The 21,756-nt window shown below is 38.4% G+C and overlaps 1 protein-coding gene across 2 annotated transcripts in view; it reads right to left on the bottom strand.

The window, feature by feature from the left end:
- RELN (reelin) overlaps positions 1-21,756 on the bottom strand; it is a 519,854-nt gene that overhangs the window by 15,422 nt on the left and 482,676 nt on the right. For both annotated transcript variants that reach the window (XM_029233992.1, XM_029233993.1), the window contains exons 49-60: positions 20,629-20,822; positions 16,923-17,179; positions 13,100-13,254; positions 11,826-12,040; positions 9,372-9,549; positions 8,273-8,448; positions 8,020-8,126; positions 6,684-6,926; positions 5,898-6,073; positions 2,177-2,250; positions 1,193-1,354; positions 299-456 (exon numbers count right to left, since the gene is read on the bottom strand). In XM_029233992.1, the coding sequence (XP_029089825.1) occupies positions 299-456; positions 1,193-1,354; positions 2,177-2,250; positions 5,898-6,073; positions 6,684-6,926; positions 8,020-8,126; positions 8,273-8,448; positions 9,372-9,549; positions 11,826-12,040; positions 13,100-13,254; positions 16,923-17,179; positions 20,629-20,822 (2,095 nt within the window). The remainder of the gene's footprint in view (positions 1-298; positions 457-1,192; positions 1,355-2,176; positions 2,251-5,897; positions 6,074-6,683; positions 6,927-8,019; positions 8,127-8,272; positions 8,449-9,371; positions 9,550-11,825; positions 12,041-13,099; positions 13,255-16,922; positions 17,180-20,628; positions 20,823-21,756) is intronic.

Here is a 21,756-nt window from a genome sequence, read left to right as displayed (position 1 = left end):
ATCAAGTGTGAAAGGTAGGGGTTGGAGCAGGGAGTTATACAGAAGTTGGAGAATGTGAGGTACTATAGAATATCCTGGGAGGATAAAATCTGCATTTTTAAAAATTCAAGGAACATAGCATAAAATTAACCTTGGTAATTCATTCCAGAGGTAAATATCTATGTGATCAAAGAGTGTATCATCTATCTCAAATCCCTCAGGCCAGAGTTTCTCTCCATTTCCTAGCAGCCTTTGCACACATGTTGAGATGAGAACTCCACGGTCTCCTGTGTCAAGAACGACAAAATGGGATTCTGACCTTGGAAACTTTCATCGCAGATGCAGATGGCGCCGGTGGTGCAGTACCCGTGCCCACTGCAGAGCTTGGGGCAAGCCTCTCCGATGTACACGTGGTCAATTGCCCAGCTCTGCTTCTCCGTTTCTTCGCCCTTCTGGATCCAGCGAAACTGGGTTGCACTGAAAGTCCCACAGAGAGCAGAAGGGATTCAGGAGGCTGTTATTTTCCATGGCTACGTCCAGCATCCAGCCTCTGGGAATGGGGGCTATTTCTAAGAAAAGGGCTTCCCAAACTTCTCCCCGAAGCATCCAATTGGTGGAGGTGAGTGAATGTGTACCCCTCACATTCTAGGAGTATATACCCCAAAAGCCCTGAAAATTTTACGTGAATTTCCTATTCTGTTCCTTAATAAACCTATTTTTCCTGTAGTGGTGTATCATTTTCAAATCTTTGAGGAAAATAAATGCTGCTCTAGGAAGACTGTGCTCCATTATATTTACCCTGCAGCTTTGCGTAACCCAACCAGCCTGGCATAACCCAGAGGGCACTGATTCTGGGAGGAGCAGCACAGCCTTTGGGGGCACAGAACACCGGGGCAGATACGGTGCCAAGTCCAAGTCTCTGGGCATTTGTGACTCTGGGCCTGGGATTGAGTTTGGTGTGTGCTGTGGTATTTAATCAAAAGAAAATCTGACGTGTATGAACCATTTACAAACAAGATCCTATTTCTTCTTGGGACATGCAATTGCCATTTAGGGGCATGGGTTGGTGAGAGGAGGGGGAGATGAGGGGAAAGGGTACTAGGGCTGCAACTAAAAGTCTAGCCTCATTTTATCAGTTGCTCTCGCCTCATTGTATGTGCTCTGCCGAGACAGGCAGACGATTCCACTAAGTTGACCTTAGTATGCAACCTACCTGGAGGAGACATGGTCAGGCAGCTGGATGGTGATTCTCTTCCAGCTGGAGCTGTTGACAGCATTGTAGATGGTGGCTTCATGGAACTGGAAGGGGGAGCAGCCAATGCTGTTTGAAGAGGAAGGAAGGCATTGGGTCTGAACGAGTTGCCAGGAGTCGGACCTGCAGAAACCAAAAAGGCTGCATTAGACAGCTCTTCAGAGAAATACATGACCTGTCTTATGTCAAGGGAATGCTTTAGGGCTGGGTTAACTTAAGACATTTTAATGTAACTTTCCTATTTCCTATATATATTTATAATTACAGATAATAAAAAGAAAAATTGAAAACTATCTCGTATGAGATAGATCCTAACTCTTTTCAGGCACATTAATATACTCACAGATGACAGAATAAAATGATGGCAGGAACAGAGTGGCATTCTAGCGACTTCCTCCCACTGATATGGTTACAAGAACTACACCTGGAGTCGACTGACAAAGTTCTCTATCTACCCAAACTTTCTCACTATAATTCATTTTTCAAAGTGGTGGTGAGAGGCAGGCCTGCCAGCACCAACAAGGCAACCTTCCTCTGTCAGACTGATGCTCGGTACTGCTACTATGCTTTAGGAGGTGTGACTGTAGCTAAAGCGTGTTCAGACCTTTCATTGATCTATATTTTTATTAGGGCTGGTTGAGAACAAGCAACGTGAATAAAAGAGGGTTCTACTTTGAGGACAAACTTAGTGTCTTACTTAACTTACAATGTAAAGTTTGTTGGCTGCCGCGTAATATAACATTGATTTTTCTTGGTTTGAAGGAAAAATTTGAAAATAAGATACGTGTGTGAATTTTATACAAATGAAATTTTTACATGTATGCACAGGAACTGCCACTTTTAATACATAAGAATGCTCCCCTGTAAGCAGCTGCCTTAAAAACAGACAAACACTTGAATTGTATATTCTTGTTTGGAGGAAATGTAAAACATTGTTTCACAAACCTTGCATCCTTAGTGTACTCCAACATTACGGAATGAAGGTCACCACAAGAAGTAGCTTCACAACCCACCACAATCTAAAACAAGCAAACAATTGATATGTGTCAGGCTAGATTAAATAATACCTCTCATTAATTAGAAATCCCATCTCTGTTCATTACGACTCTGAAAAGTAATCAAGAAGTATTCAGAGAAGCTTTTAAAGAGCAGCCTGCCAGGACACCAAGAATACATTCTTTGGACCTTTGTTAAAGTCATGCCATTTTGCAAGGAGATGAGAATTAAGTTTAAAAAAATACTATTTCTATTTACTTAATTAGTATAACATATTAATCATAAATTTGGGGAAGATAAATTGGTCAAAAGGAAAGCAGTATTTGGAGAATTAAAGGAAGGAAACAAAGTATCATTGGTTCAAAACATTTTCATTGATATCCTATCTTCATTGATGCTACCATTAAATTTTTATTTGAAATTAAAAATAGCAATTTTTAATTACTTAATATTTATTCCTAGTCTTTTTCCATTTCCATGTGAATAAAAGCATTCCATATTATGTGCAATTAAATGTTTGAATCATCAATAATGCATAAATGCTAGAAAAATTTGGTGATTCAAATTTGAGTTCTAATCATCTACTCAATCAATAAGTCCTATTTCAGTGCTGATAGTAGGGAAGGTTAATGCTAATAACTTTAGACTATACGCTTATTCATAAAACAACCCTGGTTTCAGAGATAGAATACAAAGTATATTCCAATAGTGGAAATGGAAACCAGAACACATACAATTAAAATGCTGTGGTGCTTCACAGGAAGGAGAGATTGAATCTTATTAAGTAGGTTAGAAAATAGTTCATCAGAAGTGGGAGATCTAAATTATTCCAACTACAAAAAGAAAGGATAATTGTGTGACGTGATAGAGGTGCTAATTATCACTATTGTGGCAATCATATTCCAATATATAAATGTATCAAAGCAACATGTTGTATACCCTAAATTTACACAATGCTATATGTCAAATATATTTCAATTAAAAAAATAGAAAAGAATTCATCAGGTAGAGTGTATGTGAACTGTCCCTGAAGAATGGGAAGAGTCTGAGAGGTAGAGACAGGAGAAAGACATTTGGGCGGGAAAGCACTGTGGCATGTCTGGAGTGCAGCGTGTGGTGTGTTTTGGTCTAAGTGTAGAGTATGTGGAATATTGGTGGAGGAGGTTGGAAAGATTGGTTGAGTTTGACAGACCATGAGTTGTAGTCAAAGGTGTTTGATCTTAATTTGGTAGGCAGTGGGGAGTCATTAAGGGTTAATGAGCAGTGGAATGATGGGGTCAAAGCTGTGCTTTGTAAGAATCAATCTGACTGTGCTGTTGAAGACAGGTGGGAGTGGAGAGAGATTAGAAAGGAAAGGACTACTCAATGGCCTACTCATTTAATTAGGGCTAGAATAAAGGTGATAATAGTGCAAACAGAGGAGATGGGATGGGTGCCAGGAACACTGGGAATTAGAATTAAAAGGATGTAGTAACTGATTAGATGTGAAAAGTGAAAAGTCAAAGACTAAATTAAAATTTAGAGCCAGTGAATAGGTGACAGGCAGTGCCATCAAGAGAAATAGGAAAATCAGAAAGAGAAATGGGCATGGGGCAGGAAGATATGAAGTTCACTGTTAGACATGTTGAGTTGAGGTGCCATTAAGACAAAGGTGTAGAGATGTACACAGGCTATTAAAAGTACTGAATTGACTGTTGATGGGCCAGTCAAGGTTGGATATGTAGATTGGGGAGTTGCTCTTAAAGATGTGATGTTTGAAGCCAGAGGATGAGTGAAGTTTCCAAAGGTGAGAATGTCTGTGAAGAGAGAAGAAAGCCAGGGAGAAGTACTAAGAAATGCTGATATTTACCAGGTTGAGGGAAGAAGAGGAACCAAAAAGAAGACAGACGTGGATATCAAGAAGGTAAGAGGAGAAGCAGCAGAGAACCCAGAAGCCAATAGCAAAGAGAATTTCACGAGCTGGAGAAGACAAGGAAAAGAGTGCCAAATAGTACAAAGAAAAGGAAAAATGAGGAATGGGTGAAAGCTGAAAGCTGTTATGGATATGGTGTTTAGAAAGTCTAGGGTGACTTTATTTTTTAATTTTTTAAACTTTTTATTTTATATTGGAGTGTAGCTGATTAACAATGTTGTTTCAGGCACACAGCAAAGCAACTCAGCCACACATATACCAGTAACCATTCTATGGTGACTGTAAAAATGCAGATTTAGTGACCCTTTAATCATTAAATTTCTGGGGACAAGCTTTTTTTTTTTAAGGAACAAATTGACTTGGCTAGAGAAAATTTCAGTCTCTTCAGTTCTGGGTTGATAGAGGCAGCAAAAGAGGAGGTTCCAACCAACTTAATCAAAAAATGCTCTGATGTGAGCCTGATAGAGGGAAAGCCTTAAGGGACATGGCTTGGAATTAGGGGTGGTGTAACACTGGACATGACCTTGAGCATCCTTCATATCACTAAGTTAAAGACAGTCCTGAGGGAGTGGTAGCATTTGGGGGGCTTGCCTCACCCTACAGTCTCTGAAGGAGAGTTTAATACGGAGCTGAGGAAACCAGAAAATTTGTTTGTTTGTTTGTTTTTTCAACATATCTCTAGGAATTTTTCATCTTGCAAAACTGAAACCCTACACATAATAAGTCCTCATTTTCCCCTTCTCCCAGCTGTGAATACATTTTTATTATACTGATAAGGATTCTTACTATTAATTGTGATTATAGCACATCTTTTTAAATAAGGGTATTAGAACTGATCTGTCTCTTTAAAATGATCTAGTAATAAACTGCATTTCTGTAATGCCCCTTTTCAGTGTGTTCTTCAGTGAGAAAGACATTAATTGATATTGCTTTATCTTTCTCTTTAATTGTCTATTAATTACCTCCTATGCCTTCCCTTCCATTCTTCTATATGAATAAAATATGCAATTATAAGAAGTGAGAGTCCTTTTCAAATCTTTGAGGATTTGGGAAGTTCCAATTGGGCTAATGTACAGGTTTGTTTTTGGAAGTCAGAGACAAAAGAAAAATGGAAAGACATAATGAAAAAGGATAGATAAAGAAGCAAAGTGGGGCTTCCCTGGTGGCGCAGGGGTTGAGAGTCCGCCTGCCGATGCAGGGGACACGGGTTCGTGCCCCGGTCCGGGAAGATCCCACATGCCGTGGAGTGGCTGGGCCCGTGAGCCATGGCCACTGAGCCTGCGCGTCCGGAGCCTGTGCTCCGCAACGGGAGAGGCCACAACAGTGAGAGGCCCGCGTACCGCAAAAAAAAAAAAAAAAAGCAGCAAAGTGGCTTGATGTATGAAATAGGCATAAAGAGAAAGTGTTAGAGAAATGGAGGAGAGAGACAGACAGAAAGGGACAGAGACAAAGAAACTAATAGGCAGATGTGCCTATCTGAGCTTTTTATTTCCAAGTTTGGAAAAGTGAACTCCAGATTACATATCTGAGATACAATACAGTTACATTTCTTGCTATGTTCCAATATACTTAGATTTTAACCTGTGTTCAAATAATCCTACAAGATAAAGGTCTTTGTGAAAGATAACTTCTTTTATTGATAAAGTCTCTTTTAATGAATGAAATCAATCATTTCCTTGGAGTTGTTCAAATAAGTATTCTCTCTATACCCCCTCTCCCCAATGTAATGCAGACTCTGGAAGAGCCGCTTCCCCTTACTTTAAACTGCATCATGTATCCTGGCTGTATAATGAGTTCTCTGGAGGAGAGAGCATTGTGAGTCTTGTCCTTCTTTTTATTTGGCCAGTAGAGGTGGAAGGATGGATTGCCACAGAATCCTGCTGTCCTCACTGCATTAGGGTAAAAACTCCAGTTTTCTTCATGGGAAGTGCCTTCTGTTAAGGTAAATTGAAAGCAATATGGCATGTTATTCTCTTGAATTAATTGGTTTAGTGTTGAACTACTTGAATGTCTATGCTCTAGCTCTTTGCTTACTCTTTAAGATTGACTTTTATTTTATTTAATTGGTATAATATACAAATCCAAGATGAGAAATCACATCTAGAAAAGATTATTAAATGCCAGAACAATGATTACTCAACTTTTAAAATGTAATTGCTAGACCGGTAACTTTCCCCACTGCAAAATTTTTCCTGGTATACTTTCAAACCAATACAATGTGTATCTCTGCACAGAAATTCCTAAAGAAACAGAAATTATTTTGGGCTACTGAAATTTCAAATTATACTTAGAGCGAGACATTTTGTCTTTAATGAGATTTATTAAAGTCTTAGTTGACATTTCAACATAAATTCTTAGTTGACATTTCAACAAGCAGCCAACCTTGAAGATGTATAAACTATTGTGCAAAATAATAGCTAACATTCGTTGATCAGTAAATATGTGCTAGGAACTCATCTAAAGGCTTTTCATATAGTAACTCATGTAAAGACATAAGCAGACAAAAGACTCACAGAAAAGATTGTTCAATGTCTTGTTTCTTACCATCATCAAAAGTGTCGACCAATTGACTGGGATTGATTTCTGCTCCACCAATCAAAATGTTGTCTAGTGCCCACTGAGCACGCTCTACCCCGGAGACCACAAGTCCATTGCTGATCACAAAAGGCTGCCACCAGCGAAGTCGAGTTGTGTTGGTGAGGGCATCCTCGGGAAGAAGGATGTAGTCGTGTCTGACAGAAATGTATTTCTGATAATCCATCTCATGGAGCAAAGTCCAAGTAATTCCTATAAAGCAAATACACCAAAAAAGTAACATATCTGGAAAAAACACCACAAACCACCAGTATACTGCAGTTACCGTAAATTTCCCAAAGAAATCTTCAGCCAGATAATGAGAACTGATTTCACTGACTTTAATGTAAGTGTTCCCCACTTATACATATTGCTTCAAAATGAGGCTGATGATATAAGGGGAAGAAGGGTATTTAGAAATACTTGGCCACAAATAGAAACACTTAAGTAAAAATTATATACTTTCTGCTTCTAAAATTTTGTTCTCGATTCCTATATGCATTATTTCTCATAAATAATGAGAAACACCCATGTTTTGCATGTTTCTGGACAAGAACTCCTAGTATTTTAAAATATAGCTATTATAATTCTATGCAATTTGTGATTTGTTGGACGAATATGAAGCTTCTGTCATCAACTGGTAAGAGAGTAGGTGGAATGTTTATGTTACTTAAGAAAACACTTTTTGAATACCCTAAAATACTTCAGGGTCATCTATTTATCTGCCAGTTATTAAGAATGATACCTATCTGCTAAAGCTGATTTTCTAAAGACCTCATGGTACTACTGGCCTGGTTTCAGCTAATTCAGAATAATGAAACAGAATCTTCTTAAAAGTGTGACAGACTCACGAATTGACTATCTTTTTTCACAACTAATGACATTTTCTTGTAGCTCTTCTATAGCATTTATTACATGCTTGTTCACATAAAAGCTTTTTAAAACACTTTAAAATGTTTTCAAAATTATCTTTTACTTGGAAGACCAAGCAAAAATTTATTTCTTAATTGTATCATTTATAATCAAGCTTCTGCTAAGCATCGTGATTATTTTCTTTATTCATAAAGTTTGGAGTTTATTTTTTTAAATGTGATTTCTCTCTTGTCCCTTTTTGGGTAGATTTTGTATAACACAGAAGTCACACATATATAGAACGTGTAATGCAACTAAGGTCTGTAGCTTTCTCTTTGTGGCTTTCACTATTTGCACTGCCAGGTCAGCAAAGCTTTGCAGGGACTTTGCTGAGGGGCACTGGATGGAATGTGGCAATCTGCTCCAGGGCGTGGCTTTCACCCCCAAAACGTGCCTCCATCGGTAGAGTAGTCCAACAGCACGCCTTCCTTCCGGCAGATGGGCCGATGGCAGGAGGTCATGTTATTCTCACTACCGATGCGCCCCCAGTATTGCAGGAATCTGAACGCAAGCACATATTATCCGTCAGAACAGTTAATTAGAACAAATCGTCTACTCAAGTCCTGGATAACAGCTTCTTCCACACGCGTTCTGGTTCGGGGGCCAACTTACTAAGTTGTGACAAAAATAACAAAAAATTGACTTACTTTGCCCCTCTGAGATCTAAATCTTGGGTAATAGCTTGTCTCACTGTGGATCCCCCAAAATAGAGTGCAGTGTCCTCTGCAAGAATCCCACACTCAGTACAAGTACTTCCACCTTCCAAGGACATCCATAAATCAGGCTTGATTTCTTCACTGTCAAAGCGTTCCTTCAGGAAAGTCTGGAAAAAATTAAGTGGCATGTATTTAAAAATAACAATTTTAAAGAATAATTATGGAATAGTTAAGACAATACAGAATTACATCTTGGACTTGAAAAGAATTAGAGCTGATTTCAAATGCTTTTCCAAAAGATATTAAAAGAAACCCAACAGGATACATCCATAGTATTCTTTTCCATCATATATTGAAGATCATTTAAACTGCTTAAATAATGTTTAATAATTGGAATTTAAAATCTAGAATCTTAAAATAAAACAATTGTAAAGTTGAGTATAGTAATACTCCTACTGGTAAAACGTTACTTAAGCATGTACTCTCAAAATATACTTATTTATTTATATATTATATAAAAATACTTTTGTACTTTATTTTGTTTCTATGAAACATGAACAAAAATTGAAAATTTAAAGGAGTAAGATAAAATAAAACAGTTTTAGCACTTTCCCCCCAATATTCCCTGATTATCTTGTTCTCCCTGGTAGTACGTGCCCCCGACCTTGGAGATTGATTTAGGAATCCAGAACCCTTAAACCTAATACGTATTTTTAAAGTTTCCATACAAAGGATTTATTGACTGGGGGCCCCAAAGAATGTGGTTATAAACTATTAGTCTCACTCTTTTTTTTTTATTTTTTAAATTTTTTTATTTTTGCGGTACGCGGGCCTCTCACTGTTGTGGCCTCTCCCATTGCGGAGCACAGGCTCCGGACGCGCAGGCTCAGTGGCCATGGCTCACGGGCCCAGCCGCTCCACGGCATGTGGGATCTTCCCGGACCGGGGCACGAACCCGTGTCCCCTGCATCGGCAGGCGGACTCTCAACCACTGCGCCACCAGGGAAGCCCCTAGTCTCACTCTTAAGTTGGTTCTTGATGCACGGTCCGCAATGAGAGTACATGCTTCCTTCAGGGGCTTTAACGTTACCTTCAGAGTGTGAGTCAAGTAGCAGTTTGGCCCAGAGTATCCCGGATCACAGATGCACTGTTCCTTTAAGCAGTCCCCATGGCCTCTGCAGTTGTCCAAGCATTCAGGGCCCAGATAGAAATTGTCAATTGCCCACTGAGTATCTGAGTGCTTCTGATAGAACCTAAACCTTACAGGACTATTGGCAACACAAGAGCAAAGGAGTGGAGAACAAAAGTTAACTTTACTCAGGTCCATTTTCCTGCGTGTATATTCAGTAGTCAAGAGAAAAAACATTTAAATCATTCTGACAAGATGAAATGGGTTAATAAAAGATGTCTTCAGAGTACCACTATCTTTCTAGAAGTGGAAGTTTAAAGCCAGTTCAATTTACATTTTAAAATATGTGAGTAAACTTGTAAAAAAAACCCCACCAAAACCACAGTGGAATCTCTATTTCAAGCAAAAGGAACATTTAAAAATGCAAATCCGTAACTATCATAAATCAGGTGGCTTATGAACTGGAGTTCAGTGGCTGTGACACAATTTCGATTCATTAATCGTATTCCTGAAATTGTACAGAAGGTGAATCAATCCTTTGACAGAGCCTTGTCAGCATACACACGGCCCTCAGGTGGTTGGGAAACAGCAACTTCTGAATTCCTCAAAGATAATGAATATTCTCAGAGTAACTGTGCTAATTAGAAAACAATTTTGAAAGGGTTATATATTAAGGAAAATTTCCCTGAGATTTCAATTTTATCATTGCTCTTCTCTGTCTTCTGGGGAAAATACAAGCCTCATAATTAACCTTATATTAAAATATGCCACCCTATTTTGGTGGAAAGAGTACACAGTGCATGAGGGAACATTCTGGGACGATGTGAATGTTCTGTATCTTGTTTCATGTGCTGGTTACGTGGGTTATACAATGGGAAGAACTCACTGTGAGGAACAATTAAAATGTGTTCATTTTACTGAATGTAAATTATACCTCATTATAAAAAACAGAGTAAAGACAGGAGGGGGAAACGAGGAAATGAGGTTGTGGTGGCTCCCCAGCATCCATTTCAGCACAGATGAGTCATATGAGATAATCACTGTAATATAATGCCCCTCACTATTGACGGAGTCAGGAACGGGCATTCTTGAACTAATTTGTACCAATGGGATGCAAGGAGGCACTTGCTCCAGCTCTGTTAGAAAGAAAAGCGACTCTCTCTCTCTCTCTCTCATTGGACACAGGTAAGGATACACTGTGCTCCAGCTTTCTGGAAGTCATCTATGTTCACGAGGAGAACCAGCCTGAAGACTGAGTGTGACATCCATGTGTGGACAGTGGAGCGAAGAGTAAGAGTAAGAAATAACAATGTCCTTGAAGACACTGTTGAGCTTGTCAATCAACCAATCCTAGAGTCCACTTATCTTTGGGTTTTTTTTCATTATAGATATAATATATTTCATCTTCAATTGAGCCAAATTTAATTTGAATTTGAATGAGTTTTCTGTTACCTGCAGCTGAAAGTATCCTGATTGTTTTCTAGCATGTTAATTGACTAAGCCCTTTAGATTTGCAGCAGAAAACTGTGAGTGGTCATGTAATAAATGATCTCTAAGGGACTTTTTTTTTTGCCATGTGTAAGCACCTTATTCAAAAGATCTATATGTTCTGGTCCTATATCCTAACTCTGTTTTACAAGAAGGTTCTTCATTTAGCCAGAAACTGTGATTCATATGGTAAAAGTATACCTGTCATCTTCATTAATGTATCTTTCCCCCTAATTTTATAGTTGAAGGGAAATTTTAAAAATATATATATTTATTTATTTATTTGGCTGCACCGGGTCTTAGTTGCAGCATGTGGCATCTTTGGAAATTTTTTGTAATTGCCTAAATTAACTTACCCACATACTTTTCAAAAAACAGTTTAATCATCTTGGCTCACTACTGCTCCAGGCGAATTACTTTTCACTGCAGGTGCAGAACATAATGCTTTGATAAGAAAAAAATGAAACCTACCTACAAACTGCATTTGTACAAATAGCATGAAGAGTTAGGATTTGTACACATAGCATGATGAGTTAGGTTTTGTTCTTGGCTCTATCATGGATTGACAAGGCAGTAATGTGGAAAGCGTATGATGTACAGTGGACCACAATTTACAAGGTGCATAAGGTAGCATACGTGTTTTCAACTGGCTCCAAGGCCATCACTATTGCTCTGTCCCCATTTTCAGACACTGAGGTATGGAAAACAGAAGGGCCTGTCAAGACCTATCTTGACAAGTCTGAGGATTACAATTTGAGGTCTCCTTAAATTAGCTCATCATGGAGGTCACCAGTTAGAGAACCTTTAGAGTTAGGGAGGAAGAGAGCATTTCATCCACAATTACACAATACTTTCAGGCTGACCACAGTGTCCCCTAAACCTATTTCTAGTGCTTGGAACTAGGCTTTATTTTAATTTTCTACTTACTTTCCAACTAAACTTTCAGGAAGTGGGTAGGTGATCCTTTTCCATCCTTTAGTTGGAAAGAATACAGATGGCTGAGAAACACTTCCAGAGCATTTTGGGTCTGCAGGTAAGCACTGAGGGACCAGATAACTCCAGCTCACACCAAAGTCAGTAGAGTACTGCACGTGAATTTGATTCTGGGTGACTTTTTCAGATACTTTACATCCAACAGAGATCTAACAAACGGAAATGCAAGATTATTAAGGTATTAAAACCATATTACATGTTTCTGCTCTAAAGACTTGGTAGCAAGAAAGTTGCTGATCACTGACAGACAACCACATCTGTCCTGTATTTTCAGGTTCATTATTTGCTCTGCTGGTAGATGGCGGAGTTGACATGATTGTCCAAGGTGACAAATTATAGAAAGTGCCACATATATTGTGCAGGGAGTTTGGAGAGAAGCTGAAATCTGCGCTTCTGCCATGGCTGGCTGATTGCCTTGGTACGCCTGGACCTACTCTTACAAATTGTTGTTTGTTGTGCTAATGGGCTGGCACTTCTGTTTGGCAGAATGCTCGACCAAGAAGGATTACTAACAGCTTTACCAAGTTTACTGTTTTGTTATACAATTTATGACTCTCAATAAATCACTTTTAACTACAAGTAAGATGCAATGAAGTAATTACAGAAGGTACTTTCAACCCTAACCCTTTGTTGATGGAGATAGTCATAATGCAACATTTGTTGCTAATACAGTGGGATTGAGGTAGACAGAATAAATTGATTGAAAGAAAATCTTGGCCAAAATTGATGTTGGCATTAATGCTAATCATGCCTTTGTTTTCTATAATTTTCTTTCTCCAGAAACACTGAAATGCTTTTGTAAAGAAAGTAGGTATATAAAAAAAAGTAGGTATAACCGCAATAGCTTTAATCTTCTCTTAAAGGAAGAAAATTGCCTAAATCATATAATGATTTAGACTCAGGGAATTGAAATCAGTATCCTACATTTTATTTATCAATATTTTGCTCTATCAGTATTTAATCCCAGACAGAAACACATTTACTCTTATGTAAGTTTCATCTTGAAATAGTTCAAAAATAAAATACTTTTAATCATTAAGTTATATATAGTTGGGATGTATTGATATATTATCTTAATATTAAATTTCATTTTTCAAAGTATGTATTAAGTCAATAAAGTATTGTATGATCATTTTCTCCACAATTTTTTTCATTTTTATATTGCTGGTGTATGGCTATTTATGTAATTGAGGTCATCACATTTTCACCTTGAATTGCATGATCCAGCCTTCAGTGGGGGTCAGGTCATGGGTCACTGCATACACTTCTCTTCCATCGTGACTACCACAAATCATGACACCATCAGGGGAGTCACAGAATCTTTCTACTGTACAATCATCATGGAATAGCCAGTGCTCATTTACTTAAAAAAAGAAGAACAAAAATTTTATGACAGATTTATGACAAAAATACTTTGAAACAAATTTTCACTTTAGGCAACATCTAGAATTATGTTAAGTAGAAATCTCTCTTATTACATACCATCCATAGACAAAACACTAATGTAAGCACATCGTTTTAGGAACATGGATACCGAGAGATTGAGATATATCAAGTATCCAATACTAGCTAAGTCTACATTTAGAAAGAAAGAGTGTATTGTATGTGTTACAGATGAAAAGCAAAGGAAAATGTATACCCATTTCTTTTTTCTGACAGGTGTTTAACTTTTTAGGCAGAATCTAAAGAAGGAGGAAGATTTTTAGTAACATGATAGCCAAGTGAGTTAGCTATTTCTACTCAAATTTTGGTAGTACCTTCTGGGCAATTAAAAAAATTGTAATAGTAAAACTCATAGAACCAGAGAGTAGAATAGCGGAAGGGGGAAATGGGGACTTGTCAGTCAAAGGGCACAAAGTTTCAGTAATGCAAGGCTGAATAAGTTCAGGAGATCTACTGTACAACATGGGGCCTACAGTTAACAATTCTGCATTTCATACTTAAAAATTTGCTAAGAGAAATCTTAATGTTAAGTGCTCTTACCATAACAGAGAAATCAATATTAAAAAGGGGGGGGGCAGGAGGAAACTTTTGGAGGTGATTGATAAATTATGGCCTTTACTGTGGTGACGGTTTCATGGGTGAACACTTATCTCCAAACTCATCAAATTGTATACATTAAATATCTAAAGCTTTTTGTACATCAATTACACCTCAATAAAGTGATTTTTTTTTAAAAAGCTTCTAGGCGTCTAAGGAAAATTTTAGCAGCAAGGTTATGATCTGATCAGTGTAGAATAATCCTATTGTCCCTCTCTCTCAAACACACACACACACATGTGTGTGTGTGAGCACACATTCGTGTCCGTCACAATTCCCTTTCCCTTTTGGAAGAGGTGGTTTGTTTTTTTTTAAAATAAATTTATTTATTTAATTAATTTATTTTTGGCTGTGTTGGGTCTTCGCTGCTGGGCGCGGGCTTTCTCTAGTTGCGGCGAGTGGGGGCTACTCTCCGTTGCGGTGCACGGGCCTCTCATTGCAGTGGCTTCCCCTGCCGCAGAGCACAGGCTCTAGGCTCGTGGGCTGCAGCAGTTGTGGCACGCGGGCTCAGCAGCCGTGGTGCACGGGCTTAGTTGCTCCGCGGCATGTGGGGTCCTCCCGGACCAGGGCACGAACCCGTGTCCCCTGCATTGGCAGGCGGATTCCCAACCACTGCACCACCAAGGAAGCCCAGAAGAGGTGTTTGAACATAATGATTTTATCCCAGAAAGGTTAGAAATGAAACATATCTGTAAATCTCATCTAATTCATGATACACTTTGATTTCATAGGTCCAACGTTTCTCTGCAGTTTCCTGGTTAGCTCCAGCATTCACAGTGAAGATGAATGGGTGCAACTGGAGGCTTGGGTTACTGTGCAAATCACAGAGTTGGCTGGCCTCAGAAGACTCAGAGAAGAGACCAAACAATTTAATTGGAATTGAGCCTTCACTAGTGTTGTGTCTTTTTGATTTTGTCTGAGCATAACATATGTCTGTAGAACAAGCAGTTTATCTCCAGGACTCAAATGGCTACCACAATGCCATTATCTGTTAAGTTTTCATTCCATGGGATTTGGAGCTTCATTTAGTCCTATAGCACAGATACAGGATTCAAGAATCAAAAGGCACAGAAATTTGAATTCCAATAAGAATACCCTGAGTTTATTCTGGGGTACATATTTTATTTTATGCTAGAACTCTGCAATCCTGATGAAAAAGGGCTTACATTAATCAGCTAACACCAATCTCTTCCACAATATAATAAACTACTTATATAAGTAGATATTATACTTTCTAGGAGCACCGTCTTTGCAAGACAAGCAGGAGCTTAACTGTACATCAAGAATTAGTCTAAAGTAAAAATCACTATTTTAGGTACTTGAAAAATACGTATTTGCTTTTATTCGTACAGAAGTTGTACTAAAATTATTCACTGATCATAAACTCGCTTCTGTAAACCGTTACATAGGGAAAAATAAATGAGTACTTTAGCAAAGTTCTGAATCAGATCTATGTAAGTCTTCTCAATAACCTTCTTGAAAGAGTAAGACTACTTGGTAGTGGTGAAGAACATTTTACGCTTTTTCTATTTAAAGGGGTGATTTTTATTAAATATTTGCAGTTATACCACTGTGCCATGTGCAACACTAATAAATAAATTAATAAGAATAATTAATCTAAATATTCAATGTTTAAATGATAAAAATTATAACAGAATATTATACAGCTATTAAAATTATATTTTCAAAGATACTTAAGGACAAGAGGAAATGGTAAGGATTTAATTCTAAATGAAAAAAGCAGGCTGCAAATATGTATAATTTAAGATTATAATTTTGTTAAAAATACGATTATAGGGCTTCCCTGGTGGCGCAGTGGTTGAGAGTCCGCCTGCCGATGCAGGGGACACGGGTTCGTGCCCCGGTCCGGGAGGATCCCACATGCCACAGAGCCGCTAAGCCTGCATGTCTGGAGCCTGTGCTCCGCAGCGGGAGAGGCCACAACAGTGAGAGGCCCACGTACAGCAAAAAAAAATACGATTATATAGAGGTATAGAAAAAAAGACTCTAAGAAAAATATCAAAATATTGATGATGGTTATCCTCTGGGTGATTTTCATTTTCATCTTCATGATTTTCTGTATTTTCTTAATTTCATACTTGGAACATGTGTTGCTTTTAAAATAAAACACTAATAATTAATAATTAAATATTTTAAGTTATTAGAATTCCTCACATTTCAACTGTCTTCAGCATAGATTTCATTCCTCCAGAAGGTTCTTATCAGTCTTATTATTGTAAAATACAACCAGATTGTCCTTTCTATGCAAGAGGCTAGTGCAGAGTTGGATATGGCACAGTCCCACTGTCTGATGAATCTATAGTGGTACGGTATATCTGTTCGATAGCACTTGCAGTGTTGATACGATATGTGTAATTAAACATCACTACTTCACCTGAAGATACCACGTTTTATGTAGTATAACCAAGTATGTGGTGTGGCAAAGCCATATCCTTAATATACGACACCACTTAAAAAAAGGTGACCAGAATAGTGTCACGAAATGAAAAGAAGTCGTTAAAAATAAGAACAGCATGGAGAGATCCTTGACAGTTCACTGGGACACTGTGATACTCCTATCAGGAATGAAGAATAACAAGCATGACCTTGGACACTTCTGAAAACATGAAATACCATCACAAACGCATCTGACGTGCAGCAAAACAAAACACTTGTCCTTGGAGAATAAAACAAATGTCCAAAAAATGTTGGCTTTCTAACCAAAATAAAAAACAAGAAACGTAGAAATGAAAATTTTTAAAAAGAAAATTACCCTATTAATAAAATTATTGAATGCTATTAAAACAAACTTGCTGGCTTGACCGAAAGAAAAGATTTAGTTACAATGTAAACCAGGAAGGTTGAGAGAAGCAAAAGGGTGACACCCTTTTCACTGTTTCTGTACCACTTGAGAGTCTGTAAAAGGTTCCACATTCCACTTTTTGGAAAAGACCCAAATGGATTTTCATTTAGCATCAGTGAAAAATTTACCTGCAGTTTTGTCCTCCATAAACATGTCGAAAGCAATTCTTCCCACAGGGCCAGCGTCCGAGGGTGAACGCTCATGCTGGGGCACTGGGGCGCTGCTGAATGTGTCCAGCATGACGGTCCTCTGGTCCGCAGATCCTGAGATGAGGACGTTGTCAATGGCCCAGTCGTTCTGGTCCAGGCCGTCGTGTCTCGGCTGCCACCAGCGAAAACGAGTAGCAATCTCTTTAGCGTCAGAGGGGAGAAGGATATTCACGAATCTGAGGAAAATGATGGTTGGGGTGGGGGGGAAAGTCTTGTCAAATATCTCATGCGAGGAAGGGATGTGCAACCAGAGATAAGATATACATGTCACATGGAGGATGAGGAGAGGACGTTAGCTAAAATCGTTTTTAAAAACCACGATAAATTGTCTTAATTTTACGAAGTCTCACAAATCACTAAATTGGGGAAACAGAATGTGAACAAATTCAAGCATTCTGGAACTACCCCCTTGCTCTAACTGTCCCTGGGCAGGACTGAGAGGGACCCTACAGTTTTCTGCTTGCCTAGAGACCCTCCAGATCGGTAGGCATAGGGTATATGCACTTTGGTAGACCAATACTGACTTTTTTTCTGCCACTCAGGGGTTGGTTTCATCTGTTTCCTTCCCCTGCCACCTTGATTTTATTCCACTCCCATGTGTGCCAGAAATTTGCTTGGTATTTGGACACTAGATTGTGGCAGGACATTTGGGTTCTCAGCCTGAGAGTACCAGGATATATGTAATTACTTCATCAGTTGCCTGGTTTGACATCGACTTTATGCTTTATTGAAAACATTATACTTAGAAATGCTGAGTGAGAACCATGGGCTAACAAGCCCAGCAGGCTGCCCCTGACTCAATCACCAAAGACAGACATGGAAACACATGGCTCCACCCTCCAACATGAATCTTAACCAGCTACAAATAAGGTTGGAAATACCCCTTAATCACAATGATGCATTTAAACCTCAGGAAGATATCAAACCCCTTCGAAATGATATTCACAACTCATAAAGTCTGCTGGGGAAAATAATTTCATGAAGTTTACTCTCTCATAAAGTCTCATCTTTTTATCCATGCTAATCTACCTCCCTTTACATTCCAGGGCTGCCTCTGCGTGTTAGCACTGCAGTTCATCCTGGGAAGACCCCTTAAGTAGAGGGCTTCAATATGACCCCTGGGTTTTCGTCTTTCACATGGAAGAGGTTTTTTTATTTTAGTTTTGCCTACATACTATCTCCTTGTTGATTTTATGTTCCCTTCTTCTTCTCTCTTTGATGTCTTCCTTGAAGTATAATGACCAGAAGAGTAGGAAGTATTCCAGATGAGGGGCAATCAAAATCCATTCAAGGCTAGGATGTTATTAGTTGGATTTCCAGTACTTGGATTTTAAATACTTTTTAAAAAATATTTATTTATTTATTTTATTCATTTGGCTGCTCTGGGTCATAGTCACGGCATGCAGGATCTTTAGTTGTGGCATGTGGACTCTTAGTTGTGGCATGTGGGATCTAGTTCCCTGACCAGGGATCAAACCTGGGCCCCCTGCATTGGGAGTGCAGAGTCTTAGCCACTGGACCACCAGCGAAGTCCCTTAAATACTTTTTTTGATTATGTCCATCATTTTGTGCACCCTTTGGGCCATGATAACTCAGTGGATCTTGGTCTTAGGGAAGGGAAGTGTAGACTGTGAATCCCAGACCCTCAGCTGTGTAGTAACTGGCAGTTTGGAGACCATGAGTCTTTAGGCAAATAATCTTTTCCAAAGTTAATTTCCTCATGCATCTCAGTTTTGAAGCTCACCTGTGCCCCTCCTTTCCCTCTTTTATTGTATGCTCACCTTGTAAGATCTTTCTATAATTTTTCTCCTTTGAATTGGCATGTTTAATTAACATTTTAAGAAGTATTAAATAACATCAGAAATCTATCTGTTCCTGGACGGACACACAATCACACTTCTTTATCCAGAGCAACAATCTTTTATCTTCATTTCTCTATCCTGATAAATCCTTGACCACATTTTAAAATCCTTTGGAGTGGAAATTTATCCAAGGCTGCTGAAAAGTGTAAATAAATTATGACCACTGTTCGTGCCGTGGTGAATTTGTTTCTCCTTCAGAGAACTAAAGTGGATTAGACAGTTATGCTTTTACCCTACAGAAACATAACTTCCTTCTCCCTGTATATTATGCTGTTAAAGTGTTCAGGAACTCATATGTGAGAGTCATTATAACTTTCTCCATAAACAGTTTACTTGCCTTGCCTACTATCTCCTGCTAATAGGTGAGCACATTTTTTTGCACTATTACACTGTGTACCACTTAGTTTCTATCTGGAATCCTTTATTGGTGTCCAACTTTAATGCAAGTGCAGTATTTAAAACTTTTGCTTATGGCAGAGACTGCTGGCATTTCCTTAATTGCCATATTCCCCATTCTCCCTTCATATTAGGAGCCTATCTTTTTAGGGAGGCGAATAATCACCCAGAATAAAGACACCACGTCCAGACTGCCTTGCATCCGGGTGTGTCTCTGTGACTAAGTTCTGGCTATTAGAATGTGAAAGGAAGTGTGGACAACTGTTAGGAAGTGTCCTTAAAGAGAGACAGCACACTGCTCTTGCCCCATCCTCCTGCCTGCAGGCTGGAATGTGGGTCCTCTCAGACCAAAGCGTTGAGTGTGGCAGAAGTACCAGTTAGAAGGAACCTGGGTCTCTGGTCCTGGTCGAGCCGCTGTAGCAGCTCTGGGTTACTTCCTTCTGGATCTAACTTACATAAGAGAGGAAAAAACACCTTTTAAGTTATTTTACGTTTTCTGTAATTCACAGCTGAACATATTCTTGACCGATAGGTTGAATTTAAATTATCATTTACAAGATTCTTGATTGTTTTTATTTTACATAATTTTTAGCTTGTACCTGGTTTGCCATGCACTGAGATTATCTATGTTTCTCCTTTTATTTATTCTGTTTCTTGACTGGGCTGCAATCACTCCTCCCCTCCCCTCCTTTCTCTTCCCCTCCCCTCTGCTCTGCTCTCCTCCAACCTTCTCTCCTTCTCTCTTTCTCTCCTATATCACCTTCTTCTTCCCTATTCTCCTCCTACTTTAATAAATACGCTCTTTTCCTTTTTAACAACCTTTGGACTTTTCTAATCAGCCACAACTGTTTTTTGCCCTTCAAGAGTACATTCTTAAAAATGACCCATACATTGTGTTTCTTCAGGGTTTTTCAATAAGGAATTTAAAAACAGACTCTAGGCTTCTTAAGGATATTTACATTTTGTGTTTATTTTCTAGCCCCCAATTCTCTAAAATGGAGTGAACACTATATAAACAAACAAATAAATTACTTTTCTGTTTCCACTTTCCCAAAATGCTGTTGAAATTAATTATCATATATTCATTAATTTATATGAGTTTTTACAGTGGATCTATTCATTACTGGCATTGTGATTGTGTATTTTATCTTATTTACGGATTCACAAACTAGTTTTTTTTGAAATAAAAACCCCAAACCAGCTGTTTATCTAGCTCAGAAACCTTGTCTTCGTGTTGGTCTCAGAGGCATCCTCTACTGGTGAGTGTGGTCCAGGTCCCCTGTGGTCCCTGTGATGGATTGCTGGCAGGCCTTACTAAGCATCTTCGCTCAACATACTAGTTATAAGAGATAAAATAGAATACAAACCCAGGTTTACTGTACTGGTCATAGAAGATTTCCATTAGCAGGTTCCAGGTAATGCCTCCATTGACAGAATATTCCAAGAGAACACCTTGGTTACGGTTGTTTGGTGTGATCAGGCATCCATACATGAAGTAAAATTGGATAAACTCAGAATTAGTGAGGTTTAGATCCACTGTGACCAACAGCCGACTGCAACCCTAAGGAAAAGAAGCAGAATGCAACAACACGGTGATAAGGAATCGTCATTACAGGTTCTAGGTATTCTCTGGCTTCCATCCTTTCTTTTGCAATACAAGTCACACAGTATTGCAATAATGATTTTCTTATCTCTCCTATTATACTAACTCCTAGTATGGCCTTTAGCATACAGTAGGTACAAAGCAAATATATGCTGAACTTTGAAATTTCAGTATTAGAATTTACTTACAAAGGGCAATGTATTCTAAAGAGATTCTCTTCTATTTTCTTCTAAGCAATACGAGAGCTGAAATTAAAATAACTAGTCTATATTTTTATTAAATTATTTCTAGCTATTTATAGGTATCTTTTAGACTTTTAAAAAGGTATCAGCTATTAACAAAATAGTATACTGAGATGACTATTTTAATATGCAATTGAAAAATGATGTCCAAAAATGTAATACAACTTAATTATAATTAGCAATATTAGTTGTAAGCTTTTTAAACTTTTATAGTTGATTTTAATGTTTTCTATATTAATTCATTAACATAGTCATTTCTTAGTTGAACCTATGAAGAAAACTAGGCCTCTTAGAGTTCCATCTAAGCTAGGAGGAGTACTGTGAACACTGCATTCTTTCTTTTTTTAACATCTTTATTGGAGTATAAATGCTTTACAATGGTGTATTAGTTTCTGCTTTATAACAAAGTGAATCAGTTATACATATACATATGTTCCCATATCTCTTCCTTCTTGCATCTCCCTCCCTCCCTCCCTCCCTATCCCACCCCTCTAGGTGGTCACTAAGCACCGAGCTGATCTCCCTGTGCTATGTGGCTGCTTCCCACTAGCTATCTATTTTACATTTGGTAGTGTATATATGTCCCTGCCACTCTCTCACTTCGTCCCAGCTTACCCTTCCTCCTCCCCGTATCCTCAAGTCCATTCTCT

The sequence above is a fragment of the Monodon monoceros genome, unplaced genomic scaffold, assembly GCF_005190385.1.
Source record: "Monodon monoceros isolate NGI ecotype Baffin Bay Population unplaced genomic scaffold, NGI_Narwhal_1 Super_Scaffold_2, whole genome shotgun sequence".
Classification (NCBI taxonomy): Eukaryota; Metazoa; Chordata; class Mammalia; order Artiodactyla; family Monodontidae; genus Monodon; species Monodon monoceros.
Note: the sequence above shows the minus strand (reverse complement) of the source record. Positions and strands in the feature narration are given on the sequence as shown.